General features: G+C 36.0%; 1 protein-coding gene and 1 long non-coding RNA gene across 3 annotated transcripts in view; both read right to left on the reverse strand.

Annotated features, from left to right (window-relative positions):
- The window catches only part of LOC128550100 (uncharacterized), a 28,205-nt gene extending 24,332 nt beyond the window's left edge, over nt 1-3,873 (reverse strand). The window contains exons 1-2 of one of the 2 annotated variants that reach the window (XM_053528258.1): nt 3,791-3,873; nt 1,073-1,184 (exon numbers count right to left, since the gene is read on the reverse strand). In XM_053528258.1, the coding sequence (XP_053384233.1) occupies nt 1,073-1,080 (8 nt within the window). In that variant the 5' untranslated portion in view covers nt 1,081-1,184; nt 3,791-3,873. Of the gene's footprint in view, nt 1-1,072; nt 1,185-3,778 lie in introns of both variants that reach the window. The other variant, XM_053528259.1, reaches the window with a different exon arrangement.
- Nucleotides 3,874-15,486: 11,613 nt separating this feature from the next.
- The window catches only part of LOC128550102 (uncharacterized), a 116,046-nt gene continuing 111,206 nt past the window's right edge, over nt 15,487-20,326 (reverse strand). The window contains exon 2 of the long non-coding RNA XR_008368059.1: nt 15,487-15,942. This is a non-coding gene — a long non-coding RNA (uncharacterized LOC128550102). The remainder of the gene's footprint in view (nt 15,943-20,326) is intronic.

Here is a 20,326-nt window from a genome sequence, read left to right on the forward strand (position 1 = left end):
GATCATCAAGACTAACATTCTGACCAAGTTTCATAAAGATTAGGTCACAAATGTGGTCTCTAGAGTGTTCACAAGCTTTTCCATTGATCTGACCTACTGACCTAGTTTTTGACCCCACATGACCCAGTTTCGAACTTGACCTAGAGAGCATCAAGACTAACATTCTGACCAAGTTTCATAATGATTGGGTCAAAAATGTGGTCTCTAGAGTGTTCACAATCTTTTCCTTTGACCTGACCTACTGACCTTGTTTTTGACTAAACATGACCCAGTTTCAAACCTGACCTAGAGATCATCAAGACAGACATTATGACCAAGTTTCATAAAGATTGGGTCACAAATGCGGTCTCTAGAGTGTTCACAAGCTTTTCCTTTGATCTGACCTACTGACCTAGTTTTTGACCCCACATGACACAGTTTCGACTTGACCAAGAGATCATTGAGACTAACATTCTGACTAAGTTTCATAAAGATTAGGTCACAAATGTGGCCTCTAGAGTGCTCACAAGGCAAATGTTGAAGGACGACGCACGACAACCGGCGACGGACAATGACCGGTCACAATAGCTCACCTTGAGTACTTCGTGCTCTGGTGAGCTAAAAGGCCGTTTAATGGAATGAATTTATGTACTGAAAACGTTCAGGAGGGAGTTTGACCGGTCGTTTAATGAAAAATCCGCTTAATAGAGGTGGTCGCAAGTACGATGTCGACTGTATATATAAAAGTAATATTGCATGACAAGAACTTATTTAAACTAGTGAAACTATTTTTTAACAAAACCTAGAAAAGAGCCAAGCCACGAGAAAACCAACATAGTGCCATTTGCGACCAGCATGGATCCAGACCAGCCTGCGCATCCGCGCTGGCTGGTCAGGATCCATGCTGTTCGCTAATGTTTTCTCTAATTGCAATAGACTTTGAAAGCAAACAGCATGGATCCAGACCAGAATGCACGGATGCGCAGCCTGGTCTGGATCCATGCTGGTCCCAAATGCACTATGTTGGTTTTCTCATGGCGTGGCTCAAAACATTAACATAAATCTGAAAGAAACTATGCCCCATATTTTTTACCTAGACATCACTGGTGAACTGTCTATATCCACTTCAAACTTGAAAGAAATCTTCCTCAACAACTCTGTAAGTTTTTCAGGATTGCATTTTACGGTTGTATCAGAATCCGTATCTGAAATGTTCAAGGTTATAATTAGGGTACATTGTATGATTAACGAATCATATAGAAAATGCTAAACAGGATTAAGTCTAAATGTTTAGGAACCAACTTAGTGCAGTACTAGCAGTTGTTAAAGAACAAGATATTGCACCCTAACAGTTCAGGGTAAAATGGCCCGTATTTCCCAACAACAGGAATTCCTGCTGATATTTACCAGTAATTCCTAGCGGAGGCCTTAAAAATTTCTATTAAACTGACTGAAAAAAAAAATTCTTTGTTTCCGGTAACATGCTCCAAAAAATTAGGGTAGGTAGGTCGGAATTTTTTTTTTTTTTGGAATTTTTTTTTATTAAGGGAGACTTTTCGGTAATTATTTTTTTGTAAAAAAATGATTAAAAATAAGGGGGTTATGCCTTTAGAGCATCAGTAAGTTGTTTTCCAACATCACTGGCCATGTTTAAAGCATAAAAAGTGCAGTTTTGCATCTTTTTGTTAAAAAGTTGAAAAAAATATTCTCCAAGGCCATAAAAACATTTAGGGTCGGGCCAAAAAATTAGGGTAGGTCGGGATACTGGAAACAAACAATTTTTTTTTTTTACGCCTTATAGTCACGTAAATAGAAAGAAAATACTGGAAACTTGAGATACGATTCAGTACCCCTAAAATGCACCAGGTCTCGCCATTTATGATCCTGTTTTTTTTTTAAAAATTCTGGGGGAGACCCCGTACCTCCTTACGGGAGTGGGTATCCCCCTCCAGTACCTACCCCCCTTCACTGCCCCAATATCAGACACCTTCCGATGCCCCTGAGAGGTGCAGCCCCCCTGATGCTAAAGCAGGAGATTGCCATTTTATCATTAGAAAAGTTAAGTAACGTTGCCGTTTTAATAAATTACTCATGGGTTTCCATTAATTTATATAACAATACTGGTACTAATGATAAACCCGGACAGAAAATGAGGTTTTTTTTACTTGTAACTTTTTTATTTCTGCAAATTGTTATCAATGGTTGGTATAAAAATAAAGCTTAACGTTTGCTGAAAAATTGAAAGAATTCAAACTTATATTTAGTAAGCAAACGCTCACGAAGTGAGGCCCTGAAAGGGGTATGTAAAATGGGGACTGAACGAACGATGACTGATGATAAATGCGACCACTTTGTCATTTATAAAATTTTCTCCATAGTATATATTATACTGAAACTTTCCCAAAAATGCTGCAACAGTCATTCCGGATCAAGTAATGAAAAGTGACCCAATGCCAGGCCTTCATGTGTTGACAGTGAGCATGCACAAAAAACATCCTCTTCCCCAGTAATTTTGGATTAATATTTTTAAACAGATAAATGTTAAGTCATTTATCTCTATACAGAATATTTACCAATTTTGTTTTTGTTTACACCAGTTGGTGTTGTAAGTGGTTGCTATTAGACAGCGTGTGCAATTATATAAATAACCCATTGCAATCAAATAATTCGGTGGTCAACTTTATCATCTGTCCGGGTTTATCATCAGTACCAGTATATTCCATGTTTTGCGGATAAATGACATTAGATATAATACCAAAATTTACTTCTAGTTTATAAAACGTGCAGAACACCTTAGTGAGATATCTTTTAGACTGGTCTCAGTGTCTATGGCAACTATAAAATATCAGGTTACCTTGTAATATAATAAGCTACTCCCAGTAAGGCGAATGAGTAAGGCTAGTAAGTAGTAGCCTTACTCATTTAATTGGCTTAAATTATCGGGATCACAGGCACGGGTCCAGTGTATATATATTGTTTAATATAAATTTTTTTCACACAAATATACTTTATATATGTTAGTCAAAAGAAAAAAAATCGATGACAAAAAATCCCGTCATAGTGTCATTTACATTCAATGTATATGACACTATGACCGGATTTTTTGCCATCGACTTTTTTTTCATTTGACTAACATATATAATGTATATTTGTTTGAAAAAAAAATATATTAAACAAAAAAATGTACACTGGGCCCGTGCCTGTGATCGGGATGACTTATTTTATGATCTAATACATCTGTATTTTTAGCTGTCATCCCTCGGAGACAGCGTTACAGTCAAAAGTTATCACGCTGTCCCGAAATGTCCTATTACTTGGACTATAAGCAAGTAGATTCTTCCAGTTTGTTTCAAAGGGCATATAGTCACATAATTAGTGACTACCATTATCCATTCAACAGACTATAACTTACAGAGACTATAGATTGTCAATTTGTGTATATTCTATTTCAAATTATATACATGAAACTGACTATATCCTTTCCCTATGGTTTGTATCAAATAAACAATAGACCTTTGACAAATAATTCGAACTGTACGTTAATATATTCACACAGTATTTAAGTCTAACTGCCACATGCAATAGTAAAAGTACCGGAACATAATTAAAACAACCGCTGAATACAGTTATTCGATATAATAGCTTAATTTTTAAAAATTAAAAAAAATAATTGAGGTAAAGGACGCATCGTTCTTTGTAACTCTCAGCAATACGAACGCGGTTTTCCTCAATATTGCTTATTAATTATAATATTTCTTTTCTGTATACCACGTCTGAATTTGTAAGAACAGAAACACACATCCAGATTTACCACTTTTTGACGATTTTGGAAACAAACTATGTATGGTTTACTTCTAAATGTCGGCCATTTGCAATTATTTTGTTACGGTCAAGGTCACTTCCTCTTTGGCTGATTAGGAGTTATTTCCCTTCGACCAGCTACCTTGTATAATTATCATAACAGAATAATTTTGTGCTTCCATGGTGGCAGTTATACACGATTTTCATTGAAAAATACAGGATATACTTGTTTTTATTATTTTCCATTTTCCACACTTTTATCTTATAAAATTTTAATTTTTGCCCAATGGCTTGGCATTTTTGTTCTGAAAACAGTACAAAGAAAATGGAAAAAAAAAAACTGCAAGAAAGGGCACTGAACTTTGTTTAGGCCTACGATGACTTTTCATCATCCTATTCTGATCTATTACATAAAGTTAAAATGCCTTCCTTACAGGTTATAACACATTAAATAGTTGTTGTTCTTTATTCTATATAAAACTGACCTATTTCCAATGGCCGCAGCACACATCAGGACCCATTTTAAATGTCTGTAACCTACATTTTCTTGAAGAATATTGTCAGTGCTAAATAAAAATCAGAAGAAAAGTGGGGGTCATTTTTGATGCAAGAAAAATAATTTCAGTCAAACACACAAATTGCAAAATCAGCTAAAAATGAGACCCAAAATTATACTGGTGGTGTATGATCTAGGTTTCCATGAAAAATTTTGTCATGTTGTTATTTCATTATGAAAATGCTACATACATGTCAAGCATAGATCTGTCATGTGATTTTAGCCAAAATAATGCAAAGAAAATAGGGAAAATAGCTCTACAGAGCAAAAAAAATCCTGAGGACTATTTGTATCCGCCATTATGCTACCATTTTTTTTCGCGCCATTTTTCTATTTAGTGTATGTATGCCTACATATAAGAAGAATGCGTACAATGGCTATTGAAACATTCAAAATCCTAAATGGTCTTGGCCCTGTGGTTCTCTCTGATTTAGTTGTAAAAAGAAATTCTTCCATTAACTTTAGATATTCTAATATTTTACAGGTAGGCCTACATAGAGTTAACTCTACAACTTATGGTAAGCACTCCTACAGATATGCTGCTCCAGTGTTGTAGAACTCTCTCCCAGATGATTTTAGATCATGTGTTAATTTTAGCCAGTTTAAAACCCTTATTCAATCATGGAATGGCACAGTATGTAAATGTTCCTCCTGCTCTAGGGGGGTTTCATAACACAGACACAGCATAAAGTCAAGTGCATGCTTGGCTAAATGTATTCTCAAGCTTAAGATTGCTTTTGTTCCTTTTATTTTTGTCTTTTTGTTCTGCCGCTTTATATATATATTTTTTTCAAGCACTGAGTTTCATTTTGCCTTTGTAGTCTGCTTACTGCTATTGTGTCTACTGTAGATGTTTGTAGTTTGATTTTTACTGTAGCTAAATGTTTGTTTGTATGTAATTGAGTCCTACTTTTGTTTGTTTCTCAGACGTTGTATTTCTGCTTTAGTTCATGTTGTATTCATTTTGTGATTATTGTAATTACATCCCTTTGATAGAATCAAAATAACGTGTCTGTGTACCTATTAACTTGAGTGTGAAGTACCTTGTTGCTTGCAACCCTGCCTGTCTGTTGGAAAATCTAATGATAGAGCCTATATGTCATGTCTGTATGCCAATTCTTTATTAAACCAAGTTAATTTTTAACCATAATACAAATCTGTATTTCTATGCTATTCAACATCAAACATGTTCATTTTAATGATTATTGATTTACCCTATGAAAAAGATGCTAATCAGGTCACTTTCAAATCTGATTTGAGTGAAAGCGTAGGAAAGCGTAGTAATACAAAATTCGTGCAATAAATCGTGGAGTTCCGAGCTTTTCTTTAAATCGTGGACATCGTGGACATCGTGGCTAAGTGTAAACGCAGCATAACCAGCTACAATACGATACGATACGATATTATCTAAAGTCGGTAAGACATCATAACAAGAAACATAAGCTCAAGAAGAGCTTTTATAACCGTCTGCTATAACATATATTAGATGAACAAATAAAAGAGCTGCAAAAAACAACAACAAAAAAACAAACAAACAAAAAACACACACACACACACAACACAAACATAAAGCGTATACAGTACACAAAAGCAAAGTAAAGCATAGCATTATATAAGCAAAGCAAAAGTAAAAACTGAGTGGATTATGCTAATCTTGACCAGAGGCCTAAAATTAATTAAGAACGTAAGGTTAAGAAACTGAAAAGGAAAAACGGACACTAATGTGTAGACTAAAAACGTGCTAAGACCTCAAACCAGGTTTCAGGAAAACAGAGTAGCATGATCATCTCAGATTTAGAATAAAGCATTATACGGACGGAAGCAAGCATGCAACACACTTAAAACAAGAGGGCAAGAATAAGTTAAAAAGCTAAAAAAAAGTATTGGAGAAAAAACACATAATCATAGAAATAATTTGTAACAGTACTGGAAGAAGCATGCAAAAATAATCAAGCAGACAAACAAGCAGGTGTTGGGAAAGGCAAGCATGACACTTATCAACATTCAAACCACAGAAAATAGGATTTAACAAGAAATGACTATAATTATCTAATGTACAAAATTAAAAAAAAAATGTGACAGCCATTAACAGACAAACGTGGTATGACCCTTTGAACCAGACTGAAAGAGAATGAAAACGATACCAGTAATTACGTCATGCTATGAAACTGAGCAAAACAGGATTTATTAATGCAATTCTAAGATGGGCGGGTATGGGTTTTAAAAATGTTTTTATTTAGATGGGCGGGTATGGGTTTTAAAAATGTTTTTATTTAAACAATACAATAAAACTGAGATGAGTAGATACAAAAGGAAAAACATATTGCATTCTATATCTGGACAGGATATCGCATACCTCCCAAAAATAAATAAGGAAAGAGTTATTCTAAAATAAATCGTCAGGGAAACTTAAGAAACCACAGCAAAGGGAGCGATATAAATTCTATTCATTAGCATTAACTTCCTGATATTTATCATTATCAGAAATCTTTAGTTTCCTTTATTAGAAGCTGTTGAAATATGACACCAATTTATTGAAGTACTTAAGGTACTTTTTGACGATGAAATTTCAGTTTTAGCTTCCATGAAGTCCTGAATAAAAATAATATTTTTCGTTTTCTTTTCGTCTTCAGAAAACTGTACTAAAATTCCCGAAATGAACAAATCCGTAGAAAACTAGGAAATACCCACAACATCAAAGATAAGGGGATTCTCTTGTACATTTCTGGTATTAAGAGGTATAGGTATTCATATATTGTTATGGAAACAAGCGTTATTTCAATAAACTTGGGAAAGTAACGGGTCTACAGAGTTTTATTAGGTTTGTTTTAGGTACACAGTTTCTGCAACCTTTTTAACAGTTTACATTTCATAATTTTTGACATTTTTGCGTGTGAACTGTATTAAAGGAGTATACCTGTAACACGGCCATGTCAATATCTGTTATATAACATTCTAATAATTGAACGAGGCCTAAATTTTCCTTCTGTTATATTTACATTCACTGGAAAGAAAATTTCGTTTATTTTCATATAAACAAAATTGATGCAAAATTAAGGGCGACCTTTTCCGCGATATTGAACGCGCGATATCTAAAAAAAACCAAAAAACATAAGCAAACGGCGCCGTTTATAACCCATTGAAAGTGGCAATTGAAATTTCATTAAGAATAAATATATAAAAGTACCATGTTTTAAAATATCGAAACAATTCGTTGAAGTTATTCGCTTGCGGAATAATTTCACAAGGGCGTAGGCCCAGTGAATTATGTACTACAAAAGGCATTTTTTTATTTCCATATAGTACCAATATAACTGTAACTTACGTGATTTAAATGTGATATATTTATAGTTATTTCAGTCAGGTGACATATAGGTCCACTGGGCCGGGTACTGTAACTTTGTTTTGTCATGTTATGAAATAATGTTTGCTGTTTTATGTACATGTCACTATAATAAAATATTTACTTACTTACTTATAGTAGGAATATGCTGAACTGGAAACATATTTTGTATATTCGACATGATGCTGTATTCAGTCGAAATAAAATAAACAGACAAAATACGGTCGTCTCGGGTTAACACTCAGTGCAATAAAATGATTAAGATATTTACTTATTTGAGATAAAAAGAGCACCTAGTGCTCCCAGTGAAATTGTTTTAAAGGTATGTAATATTTATAAACAAACTTTTATTATAAACTTACGTTATCAGGACATACTAGCAATCGGGAAGTTCGCCAGATGGTCCGTAGTGCATTAAACGACTGACTCCACTCAATGATCTAACTTTTGCGGAGAAGCAATGTATGAATATTCTCGGAGCAAAGAAATAATGAACAACCTTGATAGAGTGAAAAATGCCGCAAGAAGCTGAATTATTTCGAAGCGTTAATCATACCCAAACGTCAAGGATAGGCTTATAGATTTTAAGCAAAAATTTGACAAAAGACTTATGTCAACGAACACTTTCAATATTCCATTTTTGATGTGATGTTGTTTTTTCTTCTTAAGAGCTGTTACTAATATTGTCAAAAAATCTTGTACTTATCTTAAAGTTACTGTAAGACGGACTGACGGCAAGACTGACTGATGGGCGGACAGACGGGGTGCAAACCGTAAGTAACATCGGGTGAAACATCGGTAGGGGACTAAAAAGTATCGAAAAGTGATGTAATGAGTGCTACATGTATGAAGTGTAGTATCTATTGCATTTGTCGCGCGGTGTAAATTTTTTATGTGAAAAAGAACGAGTTTATCTTAGGCCACTCTGTCATAACATGCCTATCAATAATATTGAAGTATGAGTCTTATTATTTATAAAAGTTGTTATCAATTTCTTGTTGTTATCAAATTAAAGTTTGGAGGAGTGTCCTTTTAGAATTAGGATAAAGGGGATGACAATATGATCCTTGTAAACACTGGAATGAAATATTTTGAAACACTTCAAATGACTAAATCATGTTGCTTGTAAGGGAATGGCATCGTAAAAGAAATAATATATATATATATTTCTCGTAGCATCATAGCTTATTTAGTTTGAACAGCAACATTTTCTAAATGAGTAATATCTCTTCAAAACGGTGAGAAAATGCAATCCTATCAATAATATTCAGTATTAATTAGGTCATTTAACTTTCGAAATGGGATCGAAATCATCTACTTTTAACTGTTGTCATATGAAAAAAGTAAATAAAACTAATGTGGTGAGAAGTAGTCATAGGCTGTGTAGTCAGAGCGATATTGCATGGTGTTGTGGTTCGTAAAGAGAGTGCCAATGGCCCAGCACCTCTGTCTTCAACTCTCTAGGTTTCTTTCTGGGTTACCTCACCCTTAGTTCCGAGTTAAAACCCTATCCTGGGAACACAGGAGCTATTTGTCCCATAGCTGGGGGTCTGTTCATAGGCATCAGGGCGTGTCCACACACCGGTGGGCCTGGCATGCCACATGTCTGGGGGCAGACCTCCTCCGAGTCCCCTGCAGTTCTGCCTGAGGCCGCAAGGTGCTCAGTTACCGTGTGGCGCCAACTCGGAGGCACTGCAAAAGGGCTTGTCTGCAGAGAGGCTATGTACTGGCAGGGAAGGCTTACGCACTCGGCTCCTTTTTCACCAGAAGGCTAGCCAGCGGTGAAGGCTGAAAGCGGAAGGTGACAAGCACACAACACACAGCACACCACACTTGACGCATCAGCAAACCAATGCCACACATGTGGTGAGATAATATAGAAAATTTCGTTTAATGCTTGCAAACCCCAGCGAGCATGTCCATACCTGATATAATCGGTAAGTAAAATATTGGCAGGTCGGACAAAGGTCAGATGTCTGTCCGACCTTGTGGTATCGTTGTTAGTGTATAAACAACGAATGTTTATTTGTGTGTGTTTCTTCTACTCATTAAAAAACGACAATGGTCCGACATCGTTTTTTGTTGTTGTTGTTGTTGTTCTTTTTTTCTTTGCATTTATTTTTACTGAAATCACGTGACAGATTTATGCTTGGCATGTAGGTAGCATTTGGAATCTCAGTTTTAGCTGATTTTGCAGTTTGTGTGTTTGACTGAAAATACATTTCTTACATCAAACATGACCCCCACTTTTCTTTTGATTTTTATTCAACACTTAGATTAGTTTTGAATGTTGCCTTGCATTATTACCAACGTGTTTCCCTAGAGTGTTGACTGGCAATAGCTAAACTCGAAGAAGAAGAAGAAGAAGTAGTAGTAGTAGTAGTAGTAGTAGTATTTCCTGTCATGTGATTTCAACAACAATAACAAAAAACGCAATGAAGTCAAGAAAAATTCTCTACAGAGCAAACAAAATAATCCGAGAAAAAATTGGAATCCATCATTTAATATACTGCTTTTGATGCCATTTCCCTATTATTTTCTATAAACCTAAAATGCACCATATTCTCTGACGAGACAAAATATTGACTTATGCAAACTTAGAATTTACAATAGACTTACAACGTCTGTTGAGATCAAGCAATCTGTAATAAAGTTTATTTCTAGATTCATAATGACACTCATCGGATAATTTCTAAGAAAACCCATTTCTTTCTAGGTTCATCTCAACACGTTAGAGTCAGAGATAAGGGATATTGTGAAGAAAGTGCTGTTTGAGAGGATTTAATAGCAGAGATATTTATTTTAAAGGACTCAACGACTGATGCCAGTCTAAATTTACAAGTACGATCTAAGAAGTAAGCAATTAGAAGTAAGAAATAAGGGCTCCCTTTTTTTAGCTTTCGTACGAAAATTGCCTCTCCAGATTAGTAAGAGGTTGATACTCTACTCGGGTGAAGGGTCCCGCTATAATGAAACTACTGCAGTGTGCCTGTTTAACCAAAATGCACACTCAAACTATTTAACGATCTTTTCGTGATATACACACTCATCATTTTTTTTATATTTCATATTCATATTTTTCCAGTTCACTAACTATAACTTAAATTTTAATTTTACAGTTTAATAATAATTATTATTATATACTCGTTTCTATTCCCCGTTAAGTTACACTGGTACCGGAAACGTCAATATTTTTCCATACACTGACGCCTGAATTTCATATCGGGTGCGTGACATAATTCAGTGTATGTTGTTGCACTATTTTTTCTATTTAGTTCAGTATTGTCAATCCTAATCAGGCTATTGAATATATTTATGATATTTACATAATATCAAATACGTGTAGCTGCGTGTGTAATAAAAAGGTTGTTATCTTTGCATTGGAAAATATGCACTCGTTCTTCAGCGGAAGAAAGTCGCGCAATATTTCCGCTGAAGAACTCGTGCATATTTTCCGATACAAAGCTAATAACCTATAATAATACCATAAAGCGGTTTAATCATTACTGTCGCAGAGCTAATGGTATATAGCCTGCAAGCGATTTTCATCTTGTGCTATCTAAAACAAGAGATCTCCTGGTAGCTGGAGTGTCGTGTCTTTATATTTACACAAAACTAATTAAGAGCCCGAGTTTCCGTCCATTCCTGTGACTGCATTTTTGCATTACGTTTAAGTCTTTTTTTTAATGATTTCGCAACTTGTAAATATATTCAGTCAAATTGACTGAAGGCGAATGTGATTAACAGATGGTGTCATGAACACTATCTCATACTAAGTTTTCCGTGCGCCTGTCCGGTCAGTGCTGTTAATATTCTAATATGATTCAAGTTGTTCAAGTTCAGCATACAATACTGCTTACACTTTTTTTTTGAGTTTTCTCTATAGGTTTTTAAACTACAGCACAAGTCCATATAATTATTTATAAGTGTCCGTTATTTGTCCAAATAATTATTTTCTTGTCCATGAGCAAAACTTTTGTATTGTATATTTTGGCTGAATCGTTCAGGCTTCGTCAGCTGTCACTGAAACTCGTGTGATATCAGGAAAGAGTCACGGAGGAGGGCACAAGACTTTCAGCTAGACACAAATACATTTGTCACGACACAAATTATTTAATCGTTAAAGAGCATAAGAAATATTGCTTGATTGCGCTTAATGTAAGCGTTTGTGTGTTATTGGGTGGTAGATTTAACTCAAAAGGTCACTCATTTCGTAGCAAATCATATTTCGTCTTTTACCTGTGCATCAAGCGGAAAAGTATTAAAGGTTTGGTTTACTGACACCCGTGCGTAACAAACGATGTCATTTTGCGAGTATTTATTTAAAATCAGCTGTTTTAAGATGAGGTTACGTGAACCAGTTCTAGTTCGACTATTTTCATTACATTTCATATCATTTATACAGGTAAATAATGTATATGAAACGATTTTACAGAAAATTGTTGACATATAGGTAAAATTTATAACGTAAAGGAAAAAGCCACAATTTTACCGAGAGAAAAAAAGATATGCACAAGATTCAGCAATTTGCATGTACATATTCTAAAACTACTGCCAATGCGATTACCTCTTGTGTGCAAAACCCTTATTTTTCTTGTTCATTTGACGGGGTATAACAATACGTTACAATATTCCAGTCGTCAGGTAACAAAGCAATTCGCTATGGTTTGCTGGAATCACTGTTTAGTATAATGTAGATTTTATTACAGAGTCACCTGCCGATAAATCAGCAATGTGACTGAGTTATGCATTGATGTGAAAAACATTACTTCCATTTTAAATGTGTCAGCTTCGGCGTTTTGCGGTTCACTAATGAGACGAAGCGCCCCACTCTTAGTTTCAGAATATATTGGTATGAATGATGGGACTCGTCAGCATAGAAGTTATGAAGAAGTCCTTGACGTCTGTATATATTTCATCCATGGATTCAGTGTACGTTACGTAGCTCTTTCGACCGAGTACCAGTCCCTGTGGTAGAGCACAGGCAGGTTGGTCAGCGTACATGTATGCTGGTTCATACAACATGATTTGGGAATCCTAAATAATCTTTCAGCATCTCGACGTGAAGATATTTAAGAACTGAATGTTATTTTTGTGCGTTTAAACAAATATAAACCACACTGAGACTTCTGGCAAATCCATGTTTCTTGGATGATATGACAGAGGTTTTACCGGCTTTTACACTTAAATCACACACACACACGGAACCTATTATTAAAGTCTGTCTCATCTCATTTTTTACCTTAACTTTGGGCGGATATGAAAAGAATGGAACAGGATCAAAGAAGCATAGAATAACTTACTAGACGTCTACGCACCCTAAGTTATCCCACGTGCCTAAACACTGTTTTAAGCCCGCCGATTAGCTCAATAGGGAGAGCGCAGATCTATGGATCGCGGGGTCGTGAGTTCGATCTTCGGGCGAGGCGCATGTTTTCCTTGATGGCTGATAAGATATTGTATCTGCAATCATTCGTCCTCCACCTCTGATTCATGTGTGAAAGTTGGCAGTTACTTGCGGAGGACAGATCTGTACTGGTACAGAATCCAGGAACACTGGTTAGATTAACTGCCCGCCGTTATAACTGAAATAATGTTAAACCCAAAACAAGCAAATAAACACTGAACATTGTGCGTTGACGTCACGTCGACCTACTATATTTGACGCCATACGTGCGTCATTCTATTTCATCGACTTGATTACATAAATACATATATTGTTGTAGCATATCTCGACAATACGAATCGGTTATACGCCGCGTGTATAATTAGTTTTTAGAAAAGAATAGCCTTGTAAACTCCAGTGCTTTCTGATTTTACTGCGTAGAGCTTTTAATGTTTATACACATATTTTCAGCCTATAAAGTAATGAAACTTACTATACTGGATGTACATACCGCAATGTTTTAAAAAAGAAAATATAAATTTCCAAACATATGATATTATATGATATAATCGTCACAGCAATTAATCTGCTTCTTTTACTTTTGTTTTTTGCTGGGTATGTAGGTCATAAGGCGGCTTTTCCCTCTCTTGGTGGTAGTTGAAGATCCAAGACGACCCAGTCGAGCATTATTTTAAGCAAGAGTGAGTACCTAGGTTGAACCACCGGTATTTCGAAAGCCCAGACAATCAATCTGTGGGTTTTTTTACTAGGCGACTTACCCACTTGTAGATATAGTTAGATATTGGATATTGACTATCAAAAATAAAGAGTGTACATCCAGCATTTTTACAAAGTGCTATAATGCGTATTTTGTATTAACGTTTATGAAAATGGAAATAAGGGGCAAAAAAGGGAATTCTAATGATATTGAGCATGTGTCGAGTATAAGTATTCAAGGACTGGAACATATTGGTGAGGTGACCATTTTTGTCGAGCCCGCTTGCGGATGCGAAGACAAAGTTGTCCAAATGGCTGTTCGGTGCATGTGCGTCCGTCCGTGTGTGCATGTGTGCGTGCGTCCGTCCGTCCGGATTTGATTGTCTGGAATATAACTTTGATTTGCATCGAGCAATCTTGTTTATATCTGGCACGAATGTTAACCTCAGTGAGACGGCTGTCATGCGCAAATCCAAGGTTCCTATCCCAAAGGTTAAGGTCACAGTCGGAGGTTAAAGGTGATCTCAGATCTTTTACGGCCCATAACTTTGACATGCATTGAAGAATCTTGTTTATATTTGGCATTAATGTTAACCTCAGTGAGACGGAGTGTCTTGCGCAAACCTCAGGTTCCTATCCTAAAGGTCAAGGTCACAGTTGGAGGTCAAGGTCCGAATTTGTTTGCCCGGCCCGTATCTTTGACAAGCATGGAGCAATCTTGTTTATATTTGGCATGGATGTTAACCTCAGTGAGACGGAATGTCATGCGTAAACCCCAGTTCCTATCTCAAAGGTCAAGGTCACAGATGGAGGTCAAAGGTCATGTCAGATCTTGTTAGGACCATAACTTTGACATGCATTGAGGAATCTTGTTTGTATTTTGCATGAATATTTAACTTAATGAGACGGACTCTATCTCAAAGTCAAGGTCACAGTTAGGGGTCAAAGGGCGGGCTCGACATGTTGCCCGTGGGCATCTAGTTATTTTATTCATTTGTTTATATTTCATTATTACATGTAAAAGAGATAGATTCTAGAAAACATAGTAATGTTATGTTATACAGGCAAACTTTGACTAATGATGCCTCAAAATAATCAACTCGTCTATGTGTAGTTAATAACCATTTTTTTCAGCTCTTTTAACTATGAGAAATATTTACCTTCTTCACTTTTTATAAATTGCCAACTGTAGTCTTTAAAAGCGGGTCTAACAGATCGCAGATATGACTATGTCCGGCTTTATAACGTTTTTTATAGGGGGCGGGGGTGTAGACGGGCACAAGGTGAATTCAAAGGCCATATGGGCATAGCGTCGAGTGGGGTATGACCTTTGTTAAAGGTCTGGGTCTAAAATATCATTAATTTAAATGCAGGAACAGACCCAGGCATACAATAACCTCACTGCATACATCATTTTTGTAGAAACCACAATACTGTTCAACCGCTGGGAATAGGTACGGAAAGGGGGTAACCCCCTCCTGTACGGTGGTCACGGGTATCTCTTGGAAATATTTGAAATATAGGTGTGAAATGGTGGCAACTAGTGCACATTTGGGTCTAAAATTGGTAGGTAAAGGTCATTTCTCAGCCGACTGGAAGGGTGGTTGGGGCGCACGGGTTTCTTGTCCCTCTTCAACCGGGCCTGGTGTTTCATCCTGTAACGTGTTTTTGCGGTAAGGATCAATAAAAGAAAAAAAATGCAAAGAAATGAAAGATAATTTATTTACCTACGGTCAAAATTGAAACTATATAAAAATAAAACTTTAAAGTGAAAAACGGAACGTGATCATTGTGATGCCAACAAAATGTAGTCACATGTACTTCCGTGTACGAAATATGTGACATACTAGTCAAGGCTAAAGTTCGATTAAGCTATCATTGTTTTAACCAATCCTGTAAGAATAATACTGCATCTGTTTTATTTCACACGCCTACACTTGCATCTGCCTATGATAAGTATAACAGTAAGCAGTTTTGAGCTGAAAATTGTTATATAAAGCCCTTCCCATCTGAGGACAGACAGATGTGTATGTCCGCACACGTCGACGGAATGTTCTGCTTCTCGTACTGCAAAGAGTCTATCCCATTTGCTTTATGTAGACCTTGAACTGCAGAGTTTTTGTCCAAGTTAGATCGGATGTGGTACCGATTGTATGGAACCTGAAATAAATATGCAAATAATTTTCCAATGGTATAGGTTTGGTGTTTTAGCAGTTTTTAAAACTTAATGTATTAATTTTTACTCTTTTATATCATTCTCACGGACTTTGAAAAACGCAATATTTCACAAGGAAAGAAAACTTGCTTGTATTGTAATACACCATGTGAAGGTCATGCTACAAGAACTGTGAGGCACCCATCCTTGACTTCGACGTTGAAAATTAATAGCCATTGAGCAGGTCGGACCTTTTTGTCAGGAAAGCAAAAATAATATTTATAGTGTGATACACCATCTTAAAGGTAAATTAAAGTTGGCATTGTCATGTCAAAATATTTCAAATTCGTCTAAAACAGTTGCATGATTAAGACTGGAAACATACACTATTGCCATATTTGTCCTGGAGCTTGATGAAAAATACGCCTGCGTCTCTTTAGATTTTTTTCTCACGAAAACTTAACAAGGATTATCCCTTTAAACTTATCATATTTTAACACATAATACAAACTCAACAATTGAAAATATGAAAACATCATCAACAGTCCACCAATGTACGTAGAGTCCATAGAAAACATCTGATACATCTTACAACACAATACAAATCTTTAGGTCCAGTTGTTTGTATTTACCTTTACCTCAAAAATCTTTAGAAACGATAATTCCTATTCTTCCTTACTACTACACACCCGTTACTGCTAGGCGCTGGGCTTTTATACTGAACTAACGACGCACGAGCGACGCTTTCAGTTCATTGTGTACACTACGGTGGCGCTTCCATACTGACACTGACGGAAATTAGTGACGTCACGCTCTAAGTATGGACTGAAGGTTAAACTGAATGTAGTGACGTTACACTCTAGGTACAGAATGCTTTCAATTACCAACGGGAAAAATGTCTGCAGCGCTATTTTTATCATGGGATGTATTATTTGATAATTATCTGATTTCAAATGTTTTGTTACCAACATGACGGCAGTATGTTAACCTTCCAAATGCTATAGGACGATGCTTTCCTGGTAAAAACCATCTTACCCCACTGTTACATTTTCAAAGTCCGTAAGTATATTATCCAAACTTTAATAGAACCTGAATTAAACTGGGTGCCAAACCCATATGACTTTTGAACACCGTACACACGAGAAAAATGTCCCGATTCAGGTAACAGTTTGCCTATGTTTTCCTTACTTGACAGTTTTTCATGAGATAAAGAGCAATGAGTGCTTTTTTCCACAAAAAACGTTTGCAATCAGTTCTCAGTACTTTTCTCAAACACTTAGCCCAGCTGCGAAAGTGTATACGTTATCTAAGAAACGTATAGAGAACTATGGTGACTGATTTTTTCGCCCCGCGACCCCGCCGAGCGAAAACCAAGAATTAACAAGTTAAAATGGCGGGTGCGCGGGGCGAAAACACGATAATAAGCGGGGGCACGGGGCGAAAAGTCGACATTTAGTAACTCTAATGGCGGGGACGCTGTGCGAAAACTCGACGTTTGAAGACGCTATTTATCGTGTTTTCGCCCTGCGCCCTCACCATTTTAGTAAATAAATCTCGACCTTTGCCCCGCGACCCCGACAATTAGCGAATTTTCGCCCCGCGCCCCCGCCATTTTAATGCTTGAATTTCGCCTTTTCGCTCCGCGACCTCCGCCGTTTTATTTCTGCGTATTGCAATTACTAGTGCGTATTGCAGTTACTAGTATCTATGTGGCTGATTTGTGCTATTTAGCGGGGGCGCGGAGTGAAAACACGATAATTAGCGGGGTCGCGGGGCGAAAAGTCGAGATTTAGTAACTGGAATGTCGGGGGCGCGGTGCGAAAACTCGACGTTTAAGTAGCGCTAATAATCACGTTTTCGCCCCGCGCCCCCGACATACCAGTTACTAAATCTCGCCCCACGATCCCGCTAAACAGCGAGTTTTCGCCCCGCCCCGCGCCCCGCCATTTTAACTTGTTAATTTTTGTGTTCCGCTCGGCGGGGTCGCGGGGCGAAAACGCGAAATGGCAGAAATCAGCTACCATAGAGAACAGACGGCAGACGCATTTTGCGGAGGGAAACACTCATTTTACTGTCTTCGGCGCACTTTATTTTATGAAAATCCGTCAAGTATTAAAGAAAATATAGGCAAATTGTTACCTGAATCGAGGCGTTTTCTCCGTGTGTACAGTATCCAAATGTCACCCTATTAAAATATTAAATATACCCACTACCCTCTTACTTCTTCATCTGATGTGTATTTATGAAGTGAACTTAAAACTGTTTCGAATTGGAAAAATATTTTTTTCTTTTTGTTGTTGTTTTGCATCGAAAAGAAAGGCCAGTTGGTACTCAAATGTATACTTTTATAGGTGGTTCAAAAATGTCTACACTTCATTGCTTTGATTTTGTTACAGCATTCACTACAAAAACCATGCAACAGCAACAATAACAACAACAGCAACAATAACAACAATACAACAATAACAACAACAGCAGCAGCAACAATAACAATAATACAACAATAACAATAACAGCAACAATAACAACAACACAACAATAACAACAACAACACAACAATAACAACAACAGCAACAATAACAACAACAACACAACAATAACAACAACACAACAATAACAACAATACAACGATAACAACAACAACAACAACAACAATACTACTACTACTAACTAATAATAACAATTATCATAATAAAAGTATCAATAATAATTGCTATAATAATAGAATGGTGATTTTTTGAGATGGTGGTGTTGCTGATGCTGATGATAATGATGTGTATAGACCTTTGAATAAAGCAAGTTTAAGGTTACCGTAGTGATCAGTCACGACAATCGGTATTTTCCGTTCGAAAACTAATTCTTCGTATGCTAATTTGGTTTCTGTTATGATCAAGGGCGCTGAATTAGTATATGATGATTTCTATTCGCAGGGAAATTGCCGATATTCATGACGGGTCCCCTTCTAAAGCCTTTTTATAATTTCAAAAAAAAAAAAAAAAAAAAAAAAAGGACTGTAAATATTGAAAAGTCATCACTCCTATCTTTTCATTCTAAAAGTGCGCCAGATTGTTTATCAAGATAACACTATGGTAGCTTAAGATAGCGACTTTTGTTTTCGACAAATATAAATTAATCACTGATTAATCGAACGATTGGTTTTTATCTTTATGTATTAATAATCGCCTCTCAAAACCATTAGTCTCTTGCCCGGTGAAACCGCTTAAACACTTCAGCAATGTACGCAAGTCTTTCCTATCAAATCAGTACAACGCTGTGCTTCAGGGAAATCATTATTAATATCTCAATTAAAAACAATTAAAATTTATTTTTCGGACATAGATAAAATTTGATCGGTGTAAGCAAATAGAGCACTTATCATAAGCTCTTAAGAACGGTAGCAGTGTGATGACATTTAATTGATTTCATCCGGTATAAAGTAGTGAATTCTCGTTCTCACTGAATGATTTTCGCCATTATCACTGATTCAGCCAAAATATTTTTGATAGTCAATATTAAAAGTATTTGTATATATGTATCTTTTGAATGAATGTTCTTGGTTACATGAATCATAATCTTAGAAACCATTTAAACAGAAGATAATCTGGCGTTTCCCTAATACTAGCTAGTTTTCATTAATAATCAACATGAAGGAAACCGCAAAACCTTTGGAAAGCTGCAATAGTAAACAAATAAATTTTAATTTTATATCGCGATGGTAAATAATCTAAATTGTCTTCAGAAACAACACATACATTTAAGATCCATGTAACAATTAATTATATAGTGTATAATAAATTAGGCTGCCGTTTCCTAATATATCGCTACACTAAACATACATATGTTACCGCCATTGATATTGTTTGAAATGTTTTTCTTTACTGTGATGCTTTGCTGTTCATTATGTATGAGCCTAAGTATTGAAATAAAAGTTGAAAGTTGAAGTTGAAAAGGTTTAACATAGGTTTATGGTTTACATTTAATGCAAGAATTCACGAATTCTGTTTGCACGTCCATTTTTTAGAAATTTAGAAAATTCTTTTACAAGTGATTGATTAAAATAGAAAGAAGTGTTAATGTGGTTCCATAGGTTTTAGCACTCATATGTGGGAAACTCAGAAAAAAAGTTAATTTTGATATTCTTGTATCACACACATATTTATATCTCTGTTTAAGGAACACTGGATTATCATTTTAAATATATAATATCATTTGCTATCTGATATGTAAAAATTGAAATTTTGATATACATCTTTGAAATAACAGCCTTAAGTACTTTCTTTCAACTTCAATGTATAAGAGAATGCATATTTGTTTTATATGATAAAAAAAAGCAACCTTTTACAACATTTCGATGTTAATGGTCACGGGTAGCAAGTTTGTGTGATGGAA

Source organism: Mercenaria mercenaria, chromosome 17 (assembly GCF_021730395.1).
Source record: "Mercenaria mercenaria strain notata chromosome 17, MADL_Memer_1, whole genome shotgun sequence".
NCBI lineage: Eukaryota > Metazoa > Mollusca > Bivalvia > Venerida > Veneridae > Mercenaria > Mercenaria mercenaria.